A 26,073-nucleotide genomic window follows, 5' to 3' on the forward strand; every position below is an offset into this window, starting at 1 on the left:
TACTTTTTCCATCACTGAGGGACAACCTCTTTTGTCACCTTCCATGAACCCTGTCTACCGTCAAGGCGCCCCGCCAACTCAGAATAGACCGAGGTTACTTATTGCTGTTTTTTTCCCCCTAACAGGGTTTGAGGTTGTGAGACTATGGGACTCACTTTATTTCACTCCAAATTATTCCCTGTTATTCTATTCTATTTTTTTAAAAATTAAATGAATAGTTACGTGTTGAGAATACACACACTAACGTTACTTACTTTATTCTGTTAGCACAACATTGAATAAATAAGTTATTATTAAAATATGCATAACTTTATTGATGGGCCATTCCTTCACAATGTGTGCTCTGTGTATTATACAGTGTGTGCATGTGTTTTGTGTGAGTGCACGTGTGTTTGTGTGCGTGCACGTGTGTTTGTTTGTGTATTCAGTAGGTGTGTGTGCATGTGTGTTTGTGTGCGTGCACGTGTGTTTGTGTGTGTATTCAGTAGGTGTGTGTGCATGTGTGTTTGTGTGCGTGCACGTGTGTTTGTGTGTGTATTCAGTAGGTGTGTGTGCATGTGTGTTTGTGTGTTTGTACATGTGGTCAAGGAATGGGACTCTTGAGTGCAAAGAGTTTTTTTTGCTGACCAGTCTATTGACGGTGTTATTGAGAGTTGAATCCTGTGACTGGGGCTCTGTCCTGACCCCCTAACTCTGACAGTTCCGGTAATAAGCTGAGGACAATAGGCTCATAGAGCCACTGACTCCATTAACAACCTTCAAGTGAGTGCAATTACGGACAGTCAGATCAGTCCAGACCAGAGTGTCCACTGCCTGCTGGGCTGCCTTGCCCCCCCTCGTTCAGGGAACCAGAGTAAAACATTCTCCTATGTTCTCAGAACAGAACTCCTCCATTCTCAGAACAGAACATCTCCGTTCAGAACAGAACACCTCCGTTCAGAACAGAACACCTCCGTTTTCAGAACAGAACACCTCCGTTCAGAACAGAACACCTCCCTCCGTTCAGAACAGAACTCCTCCGTTCTCAGAACAGAACACCTCCGTTCTCAGAACAGAACACCTCCGTTTTCAGAACAGAACACCTCCGTTCTCAGAACAGAACATCTCCGTTAGGAACAGAACACCTCCGTTCTCAGAACAGAACACCTCCGTTCAGAACAGAACACCTCCGTTAGGAACAGAACATCTCCGTTCAGAACAGAACACCTCCGTTCAGAACAGAACACCTCCCTCCGTTCAGAACAGAACACCTCCGTTCAGAACAGAACTCCTCCGTTCTCAGAACAGAACACCTCCGTTCTCAGAACAGAACACCTCCGTTCAGAACAGAACATCTCCGTTCTCAGAACAGAACACCTCCGTTCAGAACAGAACACCTCCGTTCTCAGAACAGAACACCTCCGTTCAGAACAGAACTCCTCCGTTTTCAGAACAGAACACCTCCGTTCAGAACAGAACACCTCCGTTTTCAGAACAGAACATCTCCGTTCAGAACAGAACACCTCCGTTTTCAGAACAGAACATCTCCGTTTTCAGAACAGAACACCTCCGTTCTCAGAACAGAACACCTCCGTTCAGAACAGAACACCTCCGTTCAGAACAGAACACCTCCGTTCTCAGAACAGAACACCTCCGTTCTCAGAACAGAACACCTCCGTTCTCAGAACAGAACACCTCCGTTCAGAACAGAACACCTCCGTTCTCAGAACAGAACACCTCCGTTCTCAGAACAGAACACCTCCGTTCTCAGAACAGAACACCTCCGTTCTCAGAACAGAACACCTCCGTTCAGAACAGAACACCTCCGTTCTCAGAACAGAACACCTCCGTTCAGAACAGAACACCTCCGTTCAGAACAGAACATCTCCGTTCAGAACAGAACACCTCCGTTTCAGAACAGAACACCTCCGTTCAGAACAGAACACCTCAGAACAGAACACCTCCGTTCTCAGAACAGAACACCTCCGTTCAGAACAGAACACCTCCGTTCTCAGAACAGAACACCTCCGTTCAGAACAGAACACCTCCGTTTTCAGAACAGAACACCTCCGTTCAGAACAGAACTCCTCCGTTTCAGAACAGAACAGAACACCTCTCCGTTCAGAACAGAACACCTCCGTTCTCAGAACAGAACACCTCCGTTCAGAACAGAACACCTCCGTTCTCAGAACAGAACACCTCCGTTCAGAACAGAACACCTCCGTTCAGAACAGAACACCTCCGTTCTCAGAACAGAACATCTCCGTTCAGAACAGAACACCTCCGTTTTCAGAACAGAACATCTCCGTTTTCAGAACAGAACACCTCCGTTCAGAACAGAACACCTCCGTTCAGAACAGAACACCTCCGTTCTCAGAACAGAACACCTCCGTTCTCAGAACAGAACACCTCCGTTCAGAACAGAACACCTCCGTTCAGAACAGAACACCTCCGTTCTCAGAACAGAACACCTCCGTTCTCAGAACAGAACACCTCCGTTCTCAGAACAGAACACCTCCGTTCAGAACAGAACACCTCCGTTCAGAACAGAACACCTCCGTTCTCAGAACAGAACACCTCCGTTCTCAGAACAGAACACCTCCGTTCAGAACAGAACACCTCCGTTCAGAACAGAACACCTCCGTTCTCAGAACAGAACACCTCCGTTCTCAGAACAGAACACCTCCGTTCTCAGAACAGAACACCTCCGTTCAGAACAGAGAACAGAACACCTCCGTTCAGAACAGAACACTCCGTTCTCAGAACAGAACACCTCCGTTCTCAGAACAGAACACCTCCGTTCTCAGAACAGAACACCTCCGTTCTCAGAACAGAACACCTCCGTTCAGAACAGAACACCTCCGTTCTCAGAACAGAACACCTCCGTTCTCAGAACAGAACACCTCCGTTCTCAGAACAGAACACCTCCGTTCTCAGAACAGAACACCTCCGTTCAGAACAGAACACCTCCGTTCTCAGAACAGAACACCTCCGTTCTCAGAACAGAACACCTCCGTTCTCAGAACAGAACACCTCCGTTCTCAGAACAGAACACCTCCGTTCTCAGAACAGAACACCTCCGTTCAGAACAGAACACCTCCGTTCTCAGAACAGAACACCTCCGTTCAGAACAGAACACCTCCGTTCTCAGAACAGAACACCTCCGTTCAGAACAGAACACCTCCGTTCAGAACAGAACACCTCCGTTCAGAACAGAACACCTCCGTTCTCAGAACAGAACACCTCCGTTCAGAACAGAACACCTCCGTTCTCAGAACAGAACACCTCCGTTCAGAACAGAACACCTCCGTTCTCAGAACAGAACACCTCCGTTCAGAACAGAACACCTCCGTTCAGAACAGAACACCTCCGTTCAGAACAGAACACCTCCGTTCTCAGAACAGAACACCTCCGTTCAGAACAGAACACCTCCGTTCTCAGAACAGAACACCTCCGTTCAGAACAGAACACCTCCGTTCAGAACAGAACCTCTCTGTTCTCAGAACAGAACACCTCCGTTCTCAGAACAGAACACCTCCGTTCTCAGAACAGAACACCTCCGTTCAGAACAGAACCTCTCCGTTCTCAGAACAGAACACCTCCGTTCTCAGAACAGAACACCTCCGTTCTCAGAACAGAACATCTCCGTTCTCAGAACAGAACACCTCCATTCTCAGAACAGAACACCTCCGTTCAGAACAGAACACCTCCGTTCAGAACAGAACTCCTCCGTTCTCAGAACAGAACACCTCCGTTCAGAACAGAACACCTCCGTTCTCAGAACAGAACACCTCCGTTCTCAGAACAGAACACCTCCGTTCTCAGAACAGAACATCTCCGTTCTCAGAACAGAACACCTCCGTTCTCAGAACAGAACATCTCCGTTCTCAGAACAGAACACCTCCGTTCTCAGAATGTTGAAAAAAAAACGTAGAAAAAACGTAGACAAATTAATAATTTCTGTTTTGTGATTTTTTAAAATAACACCATTAAACATCTCACAAGACACATAGGATTTGAAAATCACTTTATAATAATGATTGTAGAACTACATAACGTTCGGTAATAAACCATTTATAAAGGCATTTTACAAAACCATCTTCCCACCATTTATTAGTCATTGCTCTCACATTTTGTAAATTGTAAGTAAACATAGTTATTATAATCACCTTTATCATACTAACTGGTTTTGTCATCCCCATCAGTGAAAGAGGAAGATGCTGTGGTGTCTGGTTGCTGTGCAGCTGTTCTTGGTGCCAGCTCTCCTGGTAAGCAGACATGATGTCCATATGAATAGTATTGCATTACGTTGTTATTGTATTCAGTGAAGACAAATTGTTACGTGGAGGAAAAAGCAGTCTGGTACAGGTAACACATCCAACCTACACTATATTATCAAAAGTATGTGGACACCTGTTTCTGACAGGTTTATAAAATCGAGCACGCCGCCATGCAATCTCCATAGACAAACAGTGGCAGTAGAATGGTCCCATACTGAAGAGCTCAGTGACTTTCAACGTGGTACTGTCATAGAATGCCACCTTTCTATCAAGACAGTATGTCAAATTTCTGCCCTGCTGGGGCCCACCAGCCACCCCTGCTTCACCAGCCTCCCCTGCTTCACCAGCCACCCCTGCTTCACCAGCCACCCCTGCTTCACCAGCCACCCCTGCTTCACCAGCCTCCCCTGCTTCACCACCACCCCTGCTTCACCAGCCTCCCCTGCTTCACCAGCCTCACCAGCCTCCCCTGCTTCACCAGCCACCCCTGCCTCACCAGCCACCCCTGCTTCACCAGCCACCCCTGCTTCACCAGCCACCCCTGCTTCACCAGCCTCCCCTGCTTCACCACCACCCCTGCTTCACCAGCCTCCCCTGCTTCACCAGCCTCACCAGCCTCCCCTGCTTCACCAGCCACCCCTGCCTCACCAGCCACCCCTGCTTCACCAGCCACCCCTGCTTCACCAGCCTCCCCTGCTTCACCAGCCACCCCTGCTTCACCAGCCACCCCTGCTTCACCAGCCACCCCTGCTGGGACTGCCCCCGGTCAAGTGCAAGTGCTGTTATTGTGAAGTGGAAACGTCTAGGAGCAACAACGGCTCAGCCGTGAAGTGGTAGGCCACACACGCTCACAGAACGGGACCGCCGAGTGCTGAAGTGTATAGCGCTAAGAAATCGTCTGTCCTCGGTTGCAACACTCACTACCGAGTTCCAAACTGCCTCTGGAAGCAATGTCAGCACAATAACTGTTCGTCAGGAGCTTCATGAAATGGGTTTCCATGGCCGAGCAGCCGCACACAAGCCTCAGATCACCATGTGTAATGCCAAGCGTCAGCTGGAGTGGTGTAAAGCTCGCCGCCATTGGACTCTGGAGCAGTTCTCTGGAGTGATGAATCACACTTCACCATCTGGCAGTCCTACGGACTTATCTGGGTTTGGCAGATGCCAGGAGAATGCTACTTGCCCTAATGCATAGTGCCAACTGTAAAGTTTGGTGGAGGAGGAACAATGGTCGGGGGTTGTTTTTCATGGTTCGGGCACCTTAGGTCCAGTGAAGGGAAATAGACAAATCTGTGCTTCCAACTTTGTGGCAACAGTTTGGGGAAGGTCCTTTTCTGTTTCAGCATGACAATGCCCCCTTGAAGAAAGCGAGGTCAATGGTTTGTCGAAATTGGTGTGGAAGAACTGGACTGGCTTGCACAGAACCTTGACCTCAACCCCATCGAACACATTTGGGATGAATTGGAACGCCGACTGCGAGCCAGGCCTAATCGCCCAACATCAGTCCCTGACCTCACTAATGCTCTTGTGACTGAATGGAAGCAAGTCCCCCACAGCAATGTTCCAACATCTAGTGGAAAACCGTCCCAGAAGAGTGAAGGCTGTTATAGATGCAAAGAGTGGTCCAAATCCAGATTAACACCAATGATTTTGGAATCAGATGTTGGACAAGCAGGTGTCCACATACTTTTGGCTATGTAGTGTATGTGTTACAGTACTGTGTTATATAGGTCCCCACAGAGACCACACAGTAAACATGTAGACACTAGCTGTACAATACTTAGGATGTCTGCTAAACATGTATTATTATAGGTGGCAGGACAATGGTGACAGGACAGTGGTGACAGGACAGTGGTGACAGGATAGTGGTGACAGTATAGTGGTGACAGGATAGTGGTGACAGGACAGTGGTGACAGTATAGTGGTGACAGGACAGTGGTGGCAGGACAGTGGTGACAGGACAGTGGTGACAGGACAGTGGTGACAGGATAGTGGTGACAGGACAGTGGTGACAGGACAGTGGTGACAGGATAGTGGTGACAGGACAGTGGTGACAGGGCAGTGGTGACAGGACAGTGGTGACAGGATAGTGGTGACAGTATCGTGGTGACAGGACAGTGGTGACAGGACAGTGGTGATAGGATAGTGGTGATAGGACAGTGGTGACAGGACAGTGGTGACAGGACAGTGGTGACAGGATAGTGGTGATAGGATAGTGGTGACAGGACAGTGGTGATAGGATAGTGGTGACAGGACAGTGGTGACAGGACAGTGGTGACAGGATAGTGGTGACAGGATAGTGGTGACATGATAGTGGTGACAGGACAGTGGTGAGGTAGATGGCAGGACAGTGGTGAGGTAGATGACAGGATAGTGGTGACAGGACAGTGGTGACAGGACAGTGGTGACAGGATAGTGGTGACAGGATAGTGGTGACAGGATAGTGGTGACAGGACAGTGGTGAGGTAGATGGCAGGACAGTGGTGAGGTAGATGACAGGATAGTGGTGACAGGACAGTGGTGACAGGACAGTGGTGACAGGATAGTGGTGACAGGATAGTGGTGACAGGATAGTGGTGACAGGATAGTGGTGACAGGACAGTGGTGACAGGATAGTGGTGACAGGATAGTGTTGACAGGATAGGGGTGACAGGATAGTGGTGACAGGACAGTGGTGACAGGACAGTGGTGAGGTAGATGGCAGGACAGTGGTGAGGTAGATGACAGGATAGTGGTGACAGGATAGTGGTGACAGGACAGTGGTGACAGGATAGTGGTGGCAGGATAGTGGTGACAGGACAGTGGTGACAGGATAGTGGTGACAGGATAGTGGTGACAGGATAGTGGTGACAGGATAGTGGTGACAGGATAGTGGTGACAGGACAATGGTGAGGTAGATGACAGGACAGTGCTGAGGTAGATTACAGGACAGTGCTGAGGTAGATTACAGGATAGTGGTGAGGTAGATGACAGGATAGTGGTGAGGTAGATGACAGGACAGTGCTGAGGTAGATTACAGGACAGTGCTGAGGTAGATTACAGGATAGTGGTGAGGTAGATGACAGGATAGTGGTGAGGTAGATGACAGGATAGTGGTGACAGGATAGTGGTGAGGTAGATGACAGGGCAGTGGTGGGGTAGATGACAGGATAGTGGTGACAGGATAGTGGTGGGGTAGATGACAGGACAGTGGTGAGGTAGATGACAGGATAGTGGTGGGGTAGATGACAGGACAGTGGTGAGGTATATGACAGGATAGTGGTGGGGTAGATGACAGGATAGTGGTGGCAGGATAGTGGTGACAGGACAGTGGTGACAGGACAGTGGTGACAGGATAGTGGTGACAGGATAGTGTTGACAGGATAGGGGTGACACGATAGTGGTGACAGGACAGTGGTGACAGGACAGTGGTGAGGTAGATGGCAGGACAGTGGTGAGGTAGATGACAGGATAGTGGTGATAGGATAGTGGTGACAGGACAGTGGTGACAGGATAGTGGTGGCAGGATAGTGGTGACAGGACAGTGGTGACAGGATAGTGGTGACAGGATAGTGGTGACAGGATAGTGGTGACAGGATAGTGGTGACAGGATAGTGGTGACAGGACAATGGTGAGGTAGATGACAGGACAGTGCTGAGGTAGATTACAGGACAGTGCTGAGGTAGATTACAGGATAGTGGTGAGGTAGATGACAGGATAGTGGTGAGGTAGATGACAGGACAGTGCTGAGGTAGATTACAGGACAGTGCTGAGGTAGATTACAGGATAGTGGTGAGGTAGATGACAGGATAGTGGTGAGGTAGATGACAGGATAGTGGTGACAGGATAGTGGTGAGGTAGATGACAGGGCAGTGGTGGGGTAGATGACAGGATAGTGGTGACAGGATAGTGGTGGGGTAGATGACAGGACAGTGGTGAGGTAGATGACAGGATAGTGGTGGGGTAGATGACAGGACAGTGGTGAGGTATATGACAGGATAGTGGTGGGGTAGATGACAGGATAGTGGTGAGGTAGATGACAGGATAGTGGTGGCAGGATAGTGGTGACAGGACAGTGGTGACAGGACAGTGGTGATAGGATAGTGGTGATAGGACAGTGGTGACAGGACAGTGGTGATAGGATAGTGGTGATAGGACAGTGGTGACAGGACAGTGGTGACAGGACAGTGGTGACAGGACAGTGGTGACAGGATAGTGGTGACAGGATAGTGGTGACATGATAGTGGTGACAGGACAGTGGTGAGGTAGATGGCAGGACAGTGGTGAGGTAGATGACAGGATAGTGGTGACAGGACAGTGGTGACAGGATAGTGGTGACAGGACAGTGGTGACAGGATAGTGGTGACAGGACAGTGGTGACAGGACAGTGGTGACAGGACAGTGATGACAGGATAGTGGTGACAGGATAGTGGTGACAGGATAGTGGTGACATGATAGTGTTGACAGGATAGGGGTGACACGATAGTGGTGACAGGACAGTGGTGAGGTAGATGGCAGGACAGTGGTGAGGTAGATGACAGGATAGTGGTGACAGGATAGTGGTGACAGGATAGTGGTGGCAGGATAGTGGTGACAGGACAGTGGTGACAGGATAGTGGTGACAGGATAGTGGTGACAGGACAGTGGTGGCAGGACAGTGGTTACAGGATAGGGGTGACAGGATAGTGGTGACAGGATAGTGGTGACAGGATAGTGATGGCAGGATAGTGGTGACAGGACAATGGTGAGGTAGATGACATGACAGTGCTGAGGTAGATTACAGGATAGTGGTGAGGTAGATGACAGGATAGTGGTGAGGTAGATGACAGGACAGTGCTGAGGTAGATTACAGGACAGTGCTGAGGTAGATTACAGGATAGTGGTGAGGTAGATGACAGGATAGTGGTGAGGTAGATGACAGGATAGTGGTGAGGTAGATGACAGGATAGTGGTGGGGTAGATGACAGGGAAGTGGTGAGGTAGATGACAGGATAGTGGTGAGGTAGATGACAGGATAGTGGTGAGGTAGATGACAGGATAGTGGTGACAGGATAGTGGTGAGGTAGATGACAGGACAGTGGTGAGGTAGATGACAGGGTAGTGGTGGGGTAGATGACAGGATAGTGGTGACAGGATAGTGGTGACAGGATAGTGGTGAGGTAGATGACAGGGCAGTGGTGAGGTAGATGACAGGGCAGTGGTGGGGTAGATGACAGGATAGTGGTGACAGGATAGTGGTGGGGTAGATGACAGGACAGTGGTGAGGTATATGACAGGATAGTGGTGGCGTAGATGACAGGATAGTGGTGACAGGACAGTGGTGAGGTAGATGACAGGATAGTGGTGAGGTAGATGACAGGACAGTGGTGGCAGGATAGTGGTGACAGGACAGTGGTGACAGGACAGTGGTGATAGGATAGTGGTGATAGGACAGTGGTGACAGGACAGTGGTGATAGGATAGTGGTGATAGGACAGTGGTGACAGGACAGTGGTGACAGGACAGTGGTGACAGGATAGTGGTGACAGGATAGTGGTGACATGATAGTGGTGACAGGACAGTGGTGAGGTAAATGGCAGGACAGTGGTGAGGTAGATGACAGGATAGTGGTGACAGGACAGTGGTGACAGGACAGTGGTGACAGGATAGTGGTGACAGGATAGGGGTGACACGATAGTGGTGACAGGACAGTGGTGACAGGACAGTGATGACAGGATAGTGGTGACAGGATAGTGTTGACAGGATAGGGGTGACACGATAGTGGTGACAGGACAGTGGTGACAGGACAGTGGTGAGGTAGATGGCAGGACAGTGGTGAGGTAGATGACAGGATAGTGGTGACAGGATAGTGGTGACAGGACAGTGGTGACAGGATAGTGGTGGCAGGATAGTGGTGACAGGACAGTGGTGACAGGATAGTGGTGACAGTATAGTGGTGACAGGATAGTGGTGACAGGACAGTGGTGACAGGATAGTGATGACAGGACAGTGGTGACAGGATAGTGGTGACAGGATAGTGGTGACAGGATAGTGGTGACAGGACAGTGGTGACAGGATAGTGGTGACAGGATAGTGTTGACAGGATAGGGGTGACACGATAGTGGTGACAGGACAGTGGTGAGGTAGATGGCAGGACAGTGGTGAGGTAGATGACAGGATAGTGGTGACAGGATAGTGGTGACAGGACAGTGGTGACAGGATAGTGGTGGCAGGATAGTGGTGACAGGACAGTGGTGACAGGATAGTGGTGACAGGATAGTGGTGACAGGATAGTGGTGACAGGATAGTGGTGACAGGATAGTGGTGACAGGACAATGGTGAGGTAGATGACAGGACAGTGCTGAGGTAGATTACAGGACAGTGCTGAGGTAGATTACAGGATAGTGGTGAGGTAGATGACAGGATAGTAGTGAGGTAGATGACAGGACAGTGCTGAGGTAGATTACAGGACAGTGCTGAGGTAGATTACAGGATAGTGGTGAGGTAGATGACAGGATAGTGGTGAGGTAGATGACAGGATAGTGGTGACAGGATAGTGGTGAGGTAGATGACAGGGCAGTGGTGGGGTAGATGACAGGATAGTGGTGACAGGATAGTGGTGGGGTAGATGACAGGACAGTGGTGAGGTAGATGACAGGATAGTGGTGGGGTAGATGACAGGACAGTGGTGAGGTATATGACAGGATAGTGGTGGGGTAGATGACAGGATAGTGGTGAGGTAGATGACAGGATAGTGGTGGCAGGATAGTGGTGACAGGACAGTGGTGACAGGACAGTGGTGATAGGATAGTGGTGATAGGACAGTGGTGACAGGACAGTGGTGATAGGATAGTGGTGATAGGACAGTGGTGACAGGACAGTGGTGACAGGACAGTGGTGACAGGATAGTGGTGACAGGATAGTGGTGACATGATAGTGGTGACAGGACAGTGGTGAGGTAGATGGCAGGACAGTGGTGAGGTAGATGACAGGATAGTGGTGACAGGACAGTGGTGACAGGATAGTGGTGACAGGACAGTGGTGACAGGATAGTGGTGACAGGACAGTGGTGACAGGACAGTGGTGACAGGACAGTGATGACAGGATAGTGGTGACAGGATAGTGGTGACAGGATAGTGGTGACATGATAGTGTTGACAGGATAGGGGTGACACGATAGTGGTGACAGGACAGTGGTGAGGTAGATGGCAGGACAGTGGTGAGGTAGATGACAGGATAGTGGTGACAGGATAGTGGTGACAGGACAGTGGTGACAGGATAGTGGTGGCAGGATAGTGGTGACAGGACAGTGGTGACAGGATAGTGGTGACAGGATAGTGGTGACAGGACAGTGGTGGCAGGACAGTGGTTACAGGATAGGGGTGACAGGATAGTGGTGACAGGATAGTGGTGACAGGATAGTGATGGCAGGACAATGGTGAGGTAGATGACATGACAGTGCTGAGGTAGATTACAGGACAGTGCTGAGGTAGATTACAGGATAGTGGTGAGGTAGATGACAGGATAGTGGTGAGGTAGATGACAGGATAGTGGTGAGGTAGATGACAGGACAGTGCTGAGGTAGATTACAGGACAGTGCTGAGGTAGATTACAGGATAGTGGTGAGGTAGATGACAGGATAGTGGTGAGGTAGATGACAGGATAGTGGTGAGGTAGATGACAGGATAGTGGTGGGGTAGATGACAGGGAAGTGGTGAGGTAGATGACAGGATAGTGGTGAGGTAGATGACAGGATAGTGGTGAGGTAGATGACAGGATAGTGGTGACAGGATAGTGGTGAGGTAGATGACAGGACAGTGGTGAGGTAGATGACAGGGCAGTGGTGGGGTAGATGACAGGATAGTGGTGACAGGATAGTGGTGACAGGATAGTGGTGAGGTAGATGACAGGGCAGTGGTGAGGTAGATGACAGGACAGTGGTGGGGTAGATGACAGGACAGTGGTGGGGTAGATGACAGGACAGTGGTGAGGTATATGACAGGATAGTGGTGGGGTAGATGACAGGATAGTGGTGACAGGACAGTGGTGAGGTAGATGACAGGATAGTGGTGAGGTAGATGACAGGACAGTGGTGGCAGGATAGTGGTGACAGGACAGTGGTGACAGGACAGTGGTGATAGGATAGTGGTGATAGGACAGTGGTGACAGGACAGTGGTGATAGGATAGTGGTGATAGGACAGTGGTGACAGGACAGTGGTGACAGGACAGTGGTGACAGGATAGTGGTGACAGGATAGTGGTGACATGATAGTGGTGACAGGATAGTGGTGAGGTAAATGGCAGGACAGTGGTGAGGTAGATGACAGGATAGTGGTGACAGGACAGTGGTGACAGGACAGTGGTGACAGGATAGTGGTGACAGGATAGGGGTGACACGATAGTGGTGACAGGACAGTGGTGAGGTAGATGGCAGGACAGTGGTGAGGTATATGACAGGATAGTGGTGGGGTAGATGACAGGATAGTGGTGACAGGACAGTGGTGAGGTAGATGACAGGATAGTGGTGAGGTAGATGACAGGATAGTGGTGAGGTAGATGACAGGATAGTGGTGGCAGGATAGTGGTGACAGGACAGTGGTGACAGGACAGTGGTGATAGGATAGTGGTGATAGGACAGTGGTGACAGGACAGTGGTGATAGGATAGTGGTGATAGGACAGTGGTGACAGGACAGTGGTGACAGGACAGTGGTGACAGGATAGTGGTGACAGGATAGTGGTGACATGATAGTGGTGACAGGATAGTGGTGAGGTAATGGCAGGACAGTGGTGAGGTAGATGACAGGATAGTGGTGACAGGACAGTGGTGACAGGACAGTGGTGACAGGATAGTGGTGACAGGATAGGGGTGACACGATAGTGGTGACAGGACAGTGGTGAGGTAGATGGCAGGACAGTGGTGAGGTAGATGACAGGATAGTGGTGACAGGACAGTGGTGACAGGACAGTGGTGACAGGATAGTGGTGGCAGGATAGTGGTGACAGGACAGTGGTGACAGGATAGTGGTGACAGGATAGTGGTGACAGGACAGTGGTGGCAGGACAGTGGTTACAGGATAGTGGTGACAGGATAGTGGTGACAGGATAGTGGTGACAGGATAGTGATGGCAGGATAGTGGTGACAGGACAATGGTGAGGTAGATGACATGACAGTGCTGAGGTAGATTACAGGACAGTGCTGAGGTAGATTACAGGATAGTGGTGAGGTAGATGACAGGATAGTGGTGAGGTAGATGACAGGACAGTGCTGAGGTAGATTACAGGACAGTGCTGAGGTAGATTACAGGATAGTGGTGAGGTAGATGACAGGATAGTGGTGAGGTAGATGACAGGATAGTGGTGAGGTAGATGACAGGATAGTGGTGGGGTAGATGACAGGGAAGTGGTGAGGTAGATGACAGGATAGTGGTGAGGTAGATGACAGGATAGTGGTGAGGTAGATGACAGGATAGTGGTGACAGGATAGTGGTGAGGTAGATGACAGGGCAGTGGTGGGGTAGATGACAGGATAGTGGTGAGGTAGATGACAGGATAGTGGTGGGGTAGATGACAGGACAGTGGTGAGGTAGATGACAGGATAGTGGTGGGGTAGATGACAGGACAGTGGTGAGGTAGATGACAGGATAGTGGTGAGGTAGATGACAGGATAGTGGTGAGGTAGATGACAGGATAGTGGTGGCAGGATAGTGGTGACAGGACAGTGGTGACAGGACAGTGGTGACAGGACAGTGATGACAGGATAGTGGTGACAGGACAATGGTGAGGTAGATGACAGGACAGTGGTGAGGTAGATGACAGGATAGTGGTGACAGGATAGTGGTGAGGTAGATGACAGGATAGTGGTGAGGTAGATGACAGGATAGTGGTGACAGGATAGTGTTGAGGTAGATGACAGGGCAGTGGTGGGGTAGATGACAGGATAGTGGTGACAGGATAGTGGTGGGGTAGATGACAGGACAGTGGTGAGGTAGATGACAGGATAGTGGTGGGGTAGATGACAGGACAGTGGTGAGGTAGATGACAGGATAGTGGTGGGGTAGATGACAGGACAGTGGTGAGGTAGATGACAGGATAGTGGTGAGGTAGATGACAGGATAGTGGTGAGGTAGATGACAGGATAGTGGTGGCAGGATAGTGGTGACAGGACAGTGGTGACAGGACAGTGGTGACAGGACAATGGTGAGGTAGATGACAGGACAGTGGTGAGGTAGATGACAGGGCAGTGGTGGGGTAGATGACAGGATATTGGTGACAGGATAGTGGTGAGGTAGATGACAGGGCAGTGGTGAGGTAGATGACAGGATAGTGGTGACAGGATAGTGGTGGGGTAGATGACAGGATAGTGGTGACAGGATAGTGGTGACATGATAGTGATGAGGTAGTGGTGAGGTAGATGACAGGATAGTGGTGAGGTAGATGACAGGATAGTGGTGAGGTAGATGACAGGATATTGGTGACAGGATAGTGGTGAGGTAGATGACAGGGCAGTGGTGGGGTAGATGACAGGATAGTGGTGACAGGATAGTGGTGGGGTAGATGACAGGACAGTGGTGAGGTAGATGACAGGATAGTGGTGGGGTAGATGACAGGACAGTGGTGAGGTATATGACAGGATAGTGGTGGGGTAGATGACAGGATAGTGGTGACAGGATAGTGGTGGGGTAGATGACAGGACAGTGGTGAGGTAGATGACAGGATAGTGGTGAGGTAGATGATAGGATAGTGGTGACAGGATAGTGGTGAGGTAGATGTCAGGACAGTGGTGAGGTAGATGTCAGGACAGTGGTGAGGTAGATGACAGGATAGTGGTGAGGTAGATGACAGGATAGTGGTGGCAGGACAGTGGTGACAGGACAGTGATGACAGGATAGTGGTGACAGGACAATGTTGAGGTAGATGACAGGACAGTGGTGAGGTAGATGACAGGATAGTGGTGACAGGATAGTGGTGACAGGATAGTGATGAGGTAGATGACAGGATAGTGTTGAGGTAGATGACAGGGCAGTGGTGGGGTAGATGACAGGATAGTGGTGACAGGATAGTGGTGGGGTAGATGACAGGATAGTGGTGACAGGATAGTGGTGAGGTAGATGACAGGATAGTGGTGACAGGATAGTGGTGAGGTAGATGATAGGATAGTGGTGACAGGATAGTGGTGAGGTAGATGACAGGATAGTGGTGAGGTAGATGACAGGATGGTGGTGAGGTAGATGGCAGGACAGTGGTGAGGTAGATGACAGGATAGTGGTGAGGTAGATGACAGGATAGTGGTGAGGTAGATGATAGGATAGTGGTGACAGGACAGTGGTGAGGTAGATGACAGGATAGTGGTGAGGTAGATGACAGGATAGTGGTGAGGTAGATGACAGGATAGTGGTGAGGTAGATGATAGGATAGTGGTGACAGGATAGTGGTGAGGTAGATGACAGGATAGTGGTGAGGTAGATGACAGGATAGTGGTGAGGTAGATGACAGGATAGTGGTGACAGGATAGTGGTGAGGTAGATGACAGGATAGAGGTGAGGTAGATGACAGGATAGTGGGGACAGGATAGTAGTGGGGTAGATGACAGGACAGTGGTGACAGGATAGTGGTGAGGTAGATGACAGGATAGTGGTGAGGTAGATGACAGGATGGTGGTGAGGTAGATGGCAGGACAGTGGTGAGGTAGATGACAGGATAGTGGTGAGGTAGATGACAGGATAGTGGTGAGGTAGATGATAGGATAGTGGTGACAGGACAGTGGTGAGGTAGATGACAGGATAGTGGTGAGGTAGATGACAGGATAGTGGTGAGGTAGATGATAAGATAGTGGTGAAAGGACAGTGGTGAGGTAGATGACAGGATAGTGGTGACAGGATAGTGGTGAGGTAGATGACAGGATAGTGGTGAGGTAGATGACAGGATAGTGGTGACAGGATAGTGGTTAGGTAGATGACAGGATAGAGGTGAGGTAGATGACAGGATAGTGGTGGGGTAGATGACAGGACAGTGGTGACAGGATAGCGGTGGGGTAGATGACAGGACAGTGGTGAGGTAGATGACAGGATAGTGGTGAGGTAGATGACAGGATAGTGGTGACAGGATAGTGGTGAGGTAGATGACAGGATAGTGGTGAGGTAGATGACAGGATAGTGGTGACAGGATAGTGGTGACAGGACAGTGGTGACAGGATAGTGGTGAGGTAGATGGCAGGACAGTGGTGAGGTAGATGACAGGATAGTGGTGAGGTAGATGACAGGATAGTGGTGACAGGATAGTGGTGAGGTAGATGACAGGATAGTGGTGAGGTAGATGACAGGATAGTGGTGAGGTAGATGACAGGATAGTGGTGGCAGGATAGTGGTGAGGTAGATGACAGGATAGTGGTGAGGTAGATGACAGGATAGTGGTGAGGTAGATGACAGGATAGTGGTGAGGTAGATGACAGGATAACGGTGAGGTAGATGACAGGATAATGGTGAGGTAGATGGCAGGATAGTGGTGAGGTAGATAACAGGATATTGGTGAGGTAGATGACAGGACAGTGATGAGGTAGATGACAGGATAGTGGTAAGGTAGATGACAGGATAGTGGTGACAGGATAGTGGTGAGGTAGATGACAGGATAGTGGTGAGGTAGATGTCAGGACAGTGGTGAGGTAGATGACAGGATAGTGGTGAGGTAGATGGCAGGACAGTGGTGAGGTAGATGACAGGATAGTGGTGACAGGATAGTGGTGAGGTAGATGACAGGATAGTGGTGACAGGATAGTGGTGAGGTAGATGACAGGATAGTGGTGAGGTAGATGACAGGATAGTGGTGAGGTAGATGTCAGGACAGTGGTGAGGTAGATGACAGGATAGTGGTGAGGTACATGTCAGGATAGTGGTGAGGTAGATGGCAGGACAGTGGTGAGGTAGATGACAGGATAGTGGTGAGGTAGATGACAGGATAGTGGTGAGGTAGATGTCAGGATAGTGGTGAGGTAGATGGCAGGACAGTGGTGAGGTAGATGACAGGACAGTGGTGAGGTAGATGACAGGATAGTGGTGAGGTAGATGACAGGATAGTGGTGACAGGATAGTGGTGAGGTAGATGACAGGATAGTGGTGACAGGATAGAGGTGAGGTAGATGACAGGATAGTGGGGACAGGATAGTGGTGGGGTAGATGACAGGACAGTGGTGACAGGATAGTGGTGGGGTAGATGACAGGACAGTGGTGAGGTAGATGACAGGATAGTGGTGAGGTAGATGACAGGATACTGGTGACAGGATAGTGGTGAGGTAGATGACAGGATAGTGGTGAGGTAGATGACAGGATAGTGGTGAGGTAGATGACAGGATAGTGGTGACAGGACAGTGGTGACAGGATAGTGGTGACAGGATAGTGGTGACAGGATAGTGGTGACAGGATAGTGGTGACAGGATAGTGGTGAGGTAGATGACAGGATAGTGGTGACAGGATAGTGGTGACAGGACAGTGGTGACAGGATAGTGGTGACAGGATAGTGGTGAGGTAGATGACAGGATAGTGGTGACAGGATAGTGGTGACAGGACAGTGGTGACAGGATAGTGGTGACAGGATAGTGGTGACAGGATAGTGGTGACAGGATAGTGGTGACAGGACAGTGGTGAGGTAGATGACAGGATAGTGGTGAGGTAGATGACAGGATAGTGGTGAGGTAGATGACAGGATAGTGGTGAGGTAGGTGATAGAGGGGGGGGGATATGGGGTCTGGAGTCAGAAGCTTTTACCACATGGCAACCTAGTCTTATAGAGCCCTATGGCCTCTTGTCCAAAGTAGTGCACTATATAGGGAATTGGGTACCATTTAAAGTAGTGAACTATATAGGGAATAGGGTACCATTTAAAGTAGTGAACTATATATAGGGGATATGGTACCTTTTGAAGTAGTGAACTATATATGGAATAGGGTACCATTTAAAGTAGTGCACTATATAGGGAATAGGGTGCCATTTAAAGTAGTGCACTATATAGGGAATAGGGTACCATTTGAGACTCCGACCACTATGTGTTGTTTTAAATGTCCAGCTGCCTAGTGGGGACTACTGGGAGGAATGGAGTCCCTATGGAGAATGTAGCAGGAGCTGTGGCAGTGGGGTTACCATGAGAACCAGGAGATGTGTTACCCAGAGGTAAGAGATTGGTTCTTTCTTTCTTTCTTTCTTTCTTTCTTTCTTTCTTTCTTTCTTTCTTTCTTTCTTTCTTTCTTTCTTTCTTTCTTTCTTTCTTTCTTTCTTTGTTGGACGTGACTCTACTCTTTCACTATAGTCTTTCCAACAGAGCTTAGCTGTGTTTTACAAGGACCATAATGTTTAGCTTGACAGAAAGTCACATAGTGAGATTGCCAATGTTATATAGAACACCCTGGAGTTATGGATGTGGTTATGATGATATCAGGTTATATAGAACACCCAGGAGTTATGGATGTGGTTATGATGATATCAGGTTATATACAACACCCAGGAGTTATGGATGTGGTTATGATGATATCAGGTTATATAGAACACCCAGGAGTTAGGGATGTGGTTATGAAGATATCAGGTTATATAGAACACCCAGGAGTTATGGATGTGGTTATGATGATATCAGGTTATACAGAACACCCAGGAGTTATGATGATATCAGGTTATATACAACACCCAGGAGTTATGGATGTGGTTATGATGATATCAGGTTATATAGAACGCCCTGGAGTTATGGATGTGGTTATGATGATATCAGGTTATATAGAACACCCAGGAGTTATGGATGTGGTTATGATGATATCAGGTTATACAGAACACCCAGGAGTTATGATGATATCAGGTTATATACAACACCCAGGAGTTATTGATGTGGTTATGATGATATCAGGTTATATAGAACGCCCTGGAGTTATGGATGTGGTTATGATGATATCAGGTTATATAGAACACCCAGGAGTTATGGATGTGGTTATGATGATATCAGGTTACACAGAACACCCAGGAGTTATGGATGTGGTTATGATGATATCAGGTTATATACAACACCCAGGAGTTATGGATGTGGTTATGATGATATCAGGTTATATAGAACACCCAGGTGATATGGATGTGGTTATGATGATATCAGGTTATATAGAACACCCAGGAGTCATGGATGTGGTTATGATGATATCAGGTTATGTACAACACCCAGGAGTTATGGATGTGGTTATGATGATATCAGGTTATATAGAACACCCAGGAGTTAGGATGTGGTTATGATGATATCAGGTTATACAGAACACCCAGGAGTTATGATGATATCAGGTTATATACAACACCCAGGAGTTATGGTATGTGGTTATGATGATATCAGGTTATATAGAACGCCCTGGAGTTATGGATGTGGTTATGATGATATCAGGTTATATAGAACACCCAGGAGTTATGGATGTGGTTATGATGATATCAGGTTATATAGAACACCCAGGTGATATGGATGTGGTTATGATGATATCAGGTTATATAGAACACCCAGGAGTCATGGATGTGGTTATGATAATATCAGGTTATAAAGAACACCCTGGAGTTATGCATGTGGTTATGATGATATCAGGTTATGTACAACACCCAGGAGTTATGGATGTGGTTATGATGATATCAGGTTACATAGAACACCCAGGAGTTATGGATGTGGTTATGATGATATCAGGTTATATAGAACACCCAGGAGTTAGGGATGTGGTTATGATGATATCAGGTTATATAGAACACCCAGGAGTTATGGATGTGGTTATGATGATATCAGGTTATACAGAACACCCAGGAGTTATGATGATATCAGGTTATATACAACACCCAGGAGTTATGGATGGGTTATGATGATATCAGGTTATATAGAACAGCCCTGGAGTTATGGATGTGGTTATGATGATATCAGGTTATATAGAACACCCAGGAGTTATGCATGTGGTTATGATGATATCAGGTTATACAGAACACCCAGGAGTTATGGATGTGGTTATGATGATATCAGGTTATATACAACACCCAGGAGTTATGGATGTGGTTATGATGATATCAGGTTATATAGAACACCCAGGTGATATGGATGTGGTTATGATGATATCAGGTTATATAGAACACCCAGGAGTCATGGATGTGGTTATGATGATATCAGGTTATGTACAACACCCAGGAGTTATGGATGTGGTTATGATGATATCAGGTTATATAGAACACCCAGGAGTTAGGGATGTGGTTATGATGATATCAGGTTATACAGAACACCCAGGAGTTATGATGATATCAGGTTATATACAACACCCAGGAGTTATGGTATGTGGTTATGATGATATCAGGTTATATAGAACGCCCTGGAGTTATGGATGTGGTTATGATGATATCAGGTTATATAGAACACCCAGGAGTTATGGATGTGGTTATGATGATATCAGGTTATATAGAACACCCAGGTGATATGGATGTGGTTATGATGATATCAGGTTATATAGAACACCCAGGAGTCATGGATGTGGTTATGATAATATCAGGTTATAAAGAACACCCTGGAGTTATGCATGTGGTTATGATGATATCAGGTTATGTACAACACCCAGGAGTTATGGATGTGGTTATGATGATATCAGGTTACATAGAACACCCAGGAGTTATGGATGTGGTTATGATGATATCAGGTTATATAGAACACCCAGGAGTTAGGGATGTGGTTATGATGATATCAGGTTATATAGAACACCCAGGAGTTATGGATGTGGTTATGATGATATCAGGTTATACAGAACACCCAGGAGTTATGATGATATCAGGTTATATACAACACCCAGGAGTTATGGATGTGGTTATGATGATATCAGGTTATATAGAACGCCCTGGAGTTATGGATGTGGTTATGATGATATCAGGTTATATAGAACACCCAGGAGTTATGCATGTGGTTATGATGATATCAGGTTATACAGAACACCCAGGAGTTATGGATGTGGTTATGATGATATCAGGTTATATACAACACCCAGGAGTTATGGATGTGGTTATGATGATATCAGGTTATATAGAACACCCAGGTGATATGGATGTGGTTATGATGATATCAGGTTATATACAACACTCAGGAGTTATGGATGTGGTTATGATGATATCAGGTTATACAGAACACCCAGGAGTTATGATGATATCAGGTTATATACAACACCCAGGAGTTATTGATGTGGTTATGATGATATCAGGTTATATAGAACACCCAGGAGTTATGGATGTGGTTATGATGATATCAGGTTATATACAACACTCAGGAGTTATGGATGTGGTTATGATGATATCAGGTTATACAGAACACCCAGGAGTTATGATGATATCAGGTTATATACAACACCCAGGAGTTATTGATGTGGTTATGATGATATCAGGTTATATAGAACGCCCTGGAGTTATGGATGTGGTTATGATGATATCAGGTTATATAGAACACCCAGGAGTTATGGATGTGGTTATGATGATATCAGGTTATACAGAACACCCAGGAGTTATGGATGTGGTTATGATGATATCAGGTTATATACAACACCCAGGAGTTATGGATGTGGTTATGATGATATCAGGTTATATAGAACACCCAGGTGATATGGATGTGGTTATGATGATATCAGGTTATATAGAACACCCAGGAGTCATGGATGTGGTTATGATGATATCAGGTTATGTACAACACCCAGGAGTTATGGATGTGGTTATGATGATATCAGGTTATATAGAACACCCAGGAGTTAGGGATGTGGTTATGATGATATCAGGTTATATAGAACACCCAGGTGATATGGATGTGGTTATGATGATATCAGGTTATATAGAACACCCAGGAGTCATGGATGTGGTTATGATGATATCAGGTTATGTACAACACCCAGGAGTTATGGATGTGGTTATGATGATATCAGGTTATATAGAACACCCAGGAGTTATGGATGTGGTTATGATGATATCAGGTTATATAGAACACCCAGGAGTTAGGTATGTGGTTATGATGATATCAGGTTATATAGAACACCCAGGAGTTATGGATGTGGTTATGATGATATCAGGTTATATAGAACACCCAGGTATTATGGATGTGGTTATGATGATATCAGGTTATTTAGAACACCCAGGAGTTATGGATGTGGTTGTGATGATATCAGTTTATGTACAACACCCAGGAGTTATGGATGTGGTTATGATGATATCAGGTTATATAGAACACCCAGGAGTTATGGATGTGGTTATGATGATATCAAGTTATATAGAACACACAGCTGTTATGGATGTGGTTATGATGATATCAGGTTATATAGAACACCCAGGAGTTATGGATGTGGTTTTGATGATATCGGGTTATATAGAACACCGAGGTGTTATGGATGTGGTTATGATGATATCAGGTTATAAAGAACACCCAGGAGTTATGGATGTGGTTATGATGATATCAGGTTATATAGAACACCCAGGAGTTATGGATGTGGTTATGATGATATCAGGTTATATAGAACACCCAGGAGTTATGGATGTGGTTATGATGATATCAGGTTATATAGAACACCCAGGAGTTATGGATGTGGTTATGATGATATCAGGTTATATAGAACACCCAGGAGTTATGGATGTGGTAATGATGATATCAGGTTATATACAACACCCAGGAGTTATGGATGTGGTTTTGATGATATCGGGTTATATAGAACACCGAGGTGTTATGGATGTGGTTATGATGATATCAGGTTATATAGAACACCCAGGAGTTATGGATGTGGTTATGATGATATCAGGTTATATAGAACACCCAGGAGTTATGGATGTGGTTATGATGATATCAGGTTATATAGAACACCCAGGAGTTATGGATGTGGTTATGATGATATCAGGTTATATAGAACACCCAGGAGTTATGGATGTGGTTATGATGATATCAGGTTATATAGAACACCCAGGAGTTATGGATGTGGTTATGATGATATCAGGTTATATAGAACACCCAGGAGTTATGGATGTGGTTATGATGATATCAGGTTATATAGAACACCCAGGAGTTATGGATGTGGTTATGATGATATCAGGTTATAAAGAACACCCAGGAGTTATGGATGTGGTTATGATTGTACTGTGTCCAGGCAAGATTGTAGGGAGTGGCACTTTAACTTTGAATAGGATCTCTATCTTTTAAGTTGGGTGTTGTCTTGTGTTCTCATGTGGTTGTGGCTTGTTGTGATGGAGTATTGACGATGACTATGATGGTCTATAACCCATATGATTATGTGAGTAAGCTGGATAGAGAGAGAGGAGGGATAGAGAGAGGAGGGATAGAGAGGAAGGATAGAGAGAGGAGGGATAGAGAGAGGAGAGAGGAGGGATAGAGAGAGGAGGGATAGAGAGAGGAGGGATAGAGAGAGGAGGGATAGAGAGAGGAGGGATAGAGAGAGGAGGGATAGAGAGAGGAGGGATAGAGAGGAAGGATAGAGAGAGGAGGGATAGAGAGAGGAGGGATAGAGAGAGGAGGGATAGAGAGGAAGGATAGAGAGAGGAGGGATAGCTCCCGCTCAGCCCAGTCAAAACTGTTCGCTGCCCTGGCCCCCCAATGGTGGAACAAACTCCCTCACGACGCCAGGACAGCGGAGTCAATCACCACCTTCCGGAGACACCTGAAACCCCACCTCTTTAAGGAATACCTAGGATAGGTTAAGTAATCCCTCTCACCCCACCCCCCCTAAGTTTTAGATGCACTATTGTTAAGTGACTGTCCCACTGGATGTCATAAGGTGAATGCACCAATTTGTAAGTCGCTCTGGATAAGAGCGTCTGCTAAATGACTTAAATGTAAATGTAATGTAAATGGATAGAGAGAGGAGGGATAGAGAGAGGAGGGATAGAGAGGAGGGATAGAGAGGAGGGATAGAGAGAGGAGGGATAGAGAGAGGAGGGATAGAGAGGAAGGATAGAGAGAGGAGGGATAGAGAGAGGAGGGATAGAGAGAGGAGGGATAGAGAGAGGAGGGATAGAGAGAGGAGGGATAGAGAGGAAGGATAGAGAGAGGAGGGATAGAGAGAGGAGGGATAGAGAGAGGAGGGATAGAGAGAAGGGATAGAGAGAGGAGGGATAGAGAGAAGGGATAGAGAGAGGAGGGATAGAGAGAGGAGGGATAGAGAGAGGAGGGATATAGAGAGGAGGGATAGAGAGAGGAGGGATAGAGAGAAGGGATAGAGAGAGGAGGGATAGAGAGAAGGGATAGAGAGAGGAGGGATAGAGAGAGGAGGGATAGAGAGAAGGGATAGAGAGAGGAGGGATAGAGAGAAGGGATTAGAGAGAGGAGGGATAGAGAGAGGAGGGATAGAGAGAGGAGGGATAGAGAGAGGAGGGATAGAGAGAGGAGGGATAGAGAGAGGAGGGATAGAGAGGAGGGATAGAGAGAGGAGGGATAGAGAGAGGAGGGATAGAGAGAGGAGGGATAGAGAGAGGAGGGATAGAGAGAGGAGGGATAGAGAGAAGGGATAGAGAGAGGAGGGATAGAGAGAGGAGGGATAGAGAGAGGAGGGATAGAGAGAGGAGGGAGAGAGAGAGGAGGGATAGAGAGGAGGGATAGAGAGAGGAGGGATAGAGAGGAGGGATAGAGAGAGGAGGGATAGAGAGAGGAGGGATAGAGAGAGGAGGGATAGAGAGGAGGGATAGAGAGAGGAGGGATAGAGAGGAGGGATAGAGAGAGGAGGGATAGAGAGGAGGGATAGAGAGGAGGGATAGAGAGAGGATAGAGAGGAGGATGGGAGAGAGGGATAGAGAGAGGAGGGATAGAGAGGAGGGATAGAGAGAGGAGGGATAGAGAGGAGGGATAGAGAGAGGAGGGATAGAGAGAGGAGGGATAGAGAGGAGGGATAGAGAGAGGAGGGATAGAGAGAGGAGGGATAGAGAGAGGAGGGATAGAGAGGAGGGATAGAGACAGAGGTCATATCCAGCCTGTCCTGCCAGCTTGGTACATCGTATCTATCTCAGAGTTGTATCCATAAATCATAGAACTGGAATCCAGCGTGCATGTTCCTTCTTGTACCTCGTTGTAATGTGATCTCAGTGTACCGTATGAAGAGAGGGGAAACTGAAGTACAGTATGTGCTCCCCCCCCCCCAAAAAAAAACAATTGGATGAGGAGCTGCATCATCAAGGGGTCATTGGGGTCATTGAGGTCACAACAACACAAACCCTTCCCGAGGTGCTTGGTTGTAAATGAAGGACTTTATCCGTAATCCCTCTTTCAGCTGTGATCTGTGCTGCCCAAAAGACAGAGATAAACTTACTGTTCATGATGGGATTGCAAGCCGTCGTTAGTCAGCAGCTCTCTGCCTGATTGAGGGTGAGTCCCAAATGGAACCCTATTCAGGGCTTGGCCTGCGGGTTCTGGGCTGAGGGCTGGGACTGCGGGTTCTGGTCTGAGGGCTGGGCCTGCGGGTTCTGGGCTGAGGGCTCGGTCTGCGGGTTCTGGGCTGACGGCTGAGGGCTGGACCTGCGGGTTCTGGGCTGAGGGCTGGGCCTGCGGGTTCTGGGTCTGAGGGCTGGGCCTGCGGGTTCTGGGCTGAGGGCTGGGCCTGCGGGTTCTGGGCTGAGGGCTGGGCCTGCGGGTTCTGGGCTGAGGGCTGGGCCTGCGGGTTCTGGGCTGAGACAAACAGAGACAGCTACCTAGACGTGCTGAAGCTCACTGATGTCGTGGTTCATTTCACATGTAGGTTCTTGTATTTTGAATTATTTATTTTGGAACAGCAAAATGATTGTCTGTCGACAAAGACATAGAAATATCACAACACAGATACTACATGACCAAAAGTATGTGGACACCTGCTCGTCCAACATCTC

General features: G+C 47.7%; 1 protein-coding gene across 2 annotated transcripts in view; it reads left to right on the forward strand.

Annotated features, from left to right (window-relative positions):
* The window catches only part of LOC124002203 (papilin-like), a 131,200-nt gene that overhangs the window by 1,506 nt on the left and 103,621 nt on the right, over nucleotides 1–26,073 (forward strand). For both annotated transcript variants that reach the window (XM_046309547.1, XM_046309548.1), the window contains exons 2-3: nucleotides 4,185–4,247; nucleotides 18,272–18,375. In XM_046309547.1, coding sequence (XP_046165503.1) covers nucleotides 4,197–4,247; nucleotides 18,272–18,375 — 155 coding nt within the window. In that variant the 5' untranslated portion in view covers nucleotides 4,185–4,196. The remainder of the gene's footprint in view (nucleotides 1–4,184; nucleotides 4,248–18,271; nucleotides 18,376–26,073) is intronic.

Source organism: Oncorhynchus gorbuscha, linkage group LG17 (assembly GCF_021184085.1).
Source record: "Oncorhynchus gorbuscha isolate QuinsamMale2020 ecotype Even-year linkage group LG17, OgorEven_v1.0, whole genome shotgun sequence".
In the NCBI taxonomy this organism is placed as follows: Eukaryota; Metazoa; Chordata; class Actinopteri; order Salmoniformes; family Salmonidae; genus Oncorhynchus; species Oncorhynchus gorbuscha.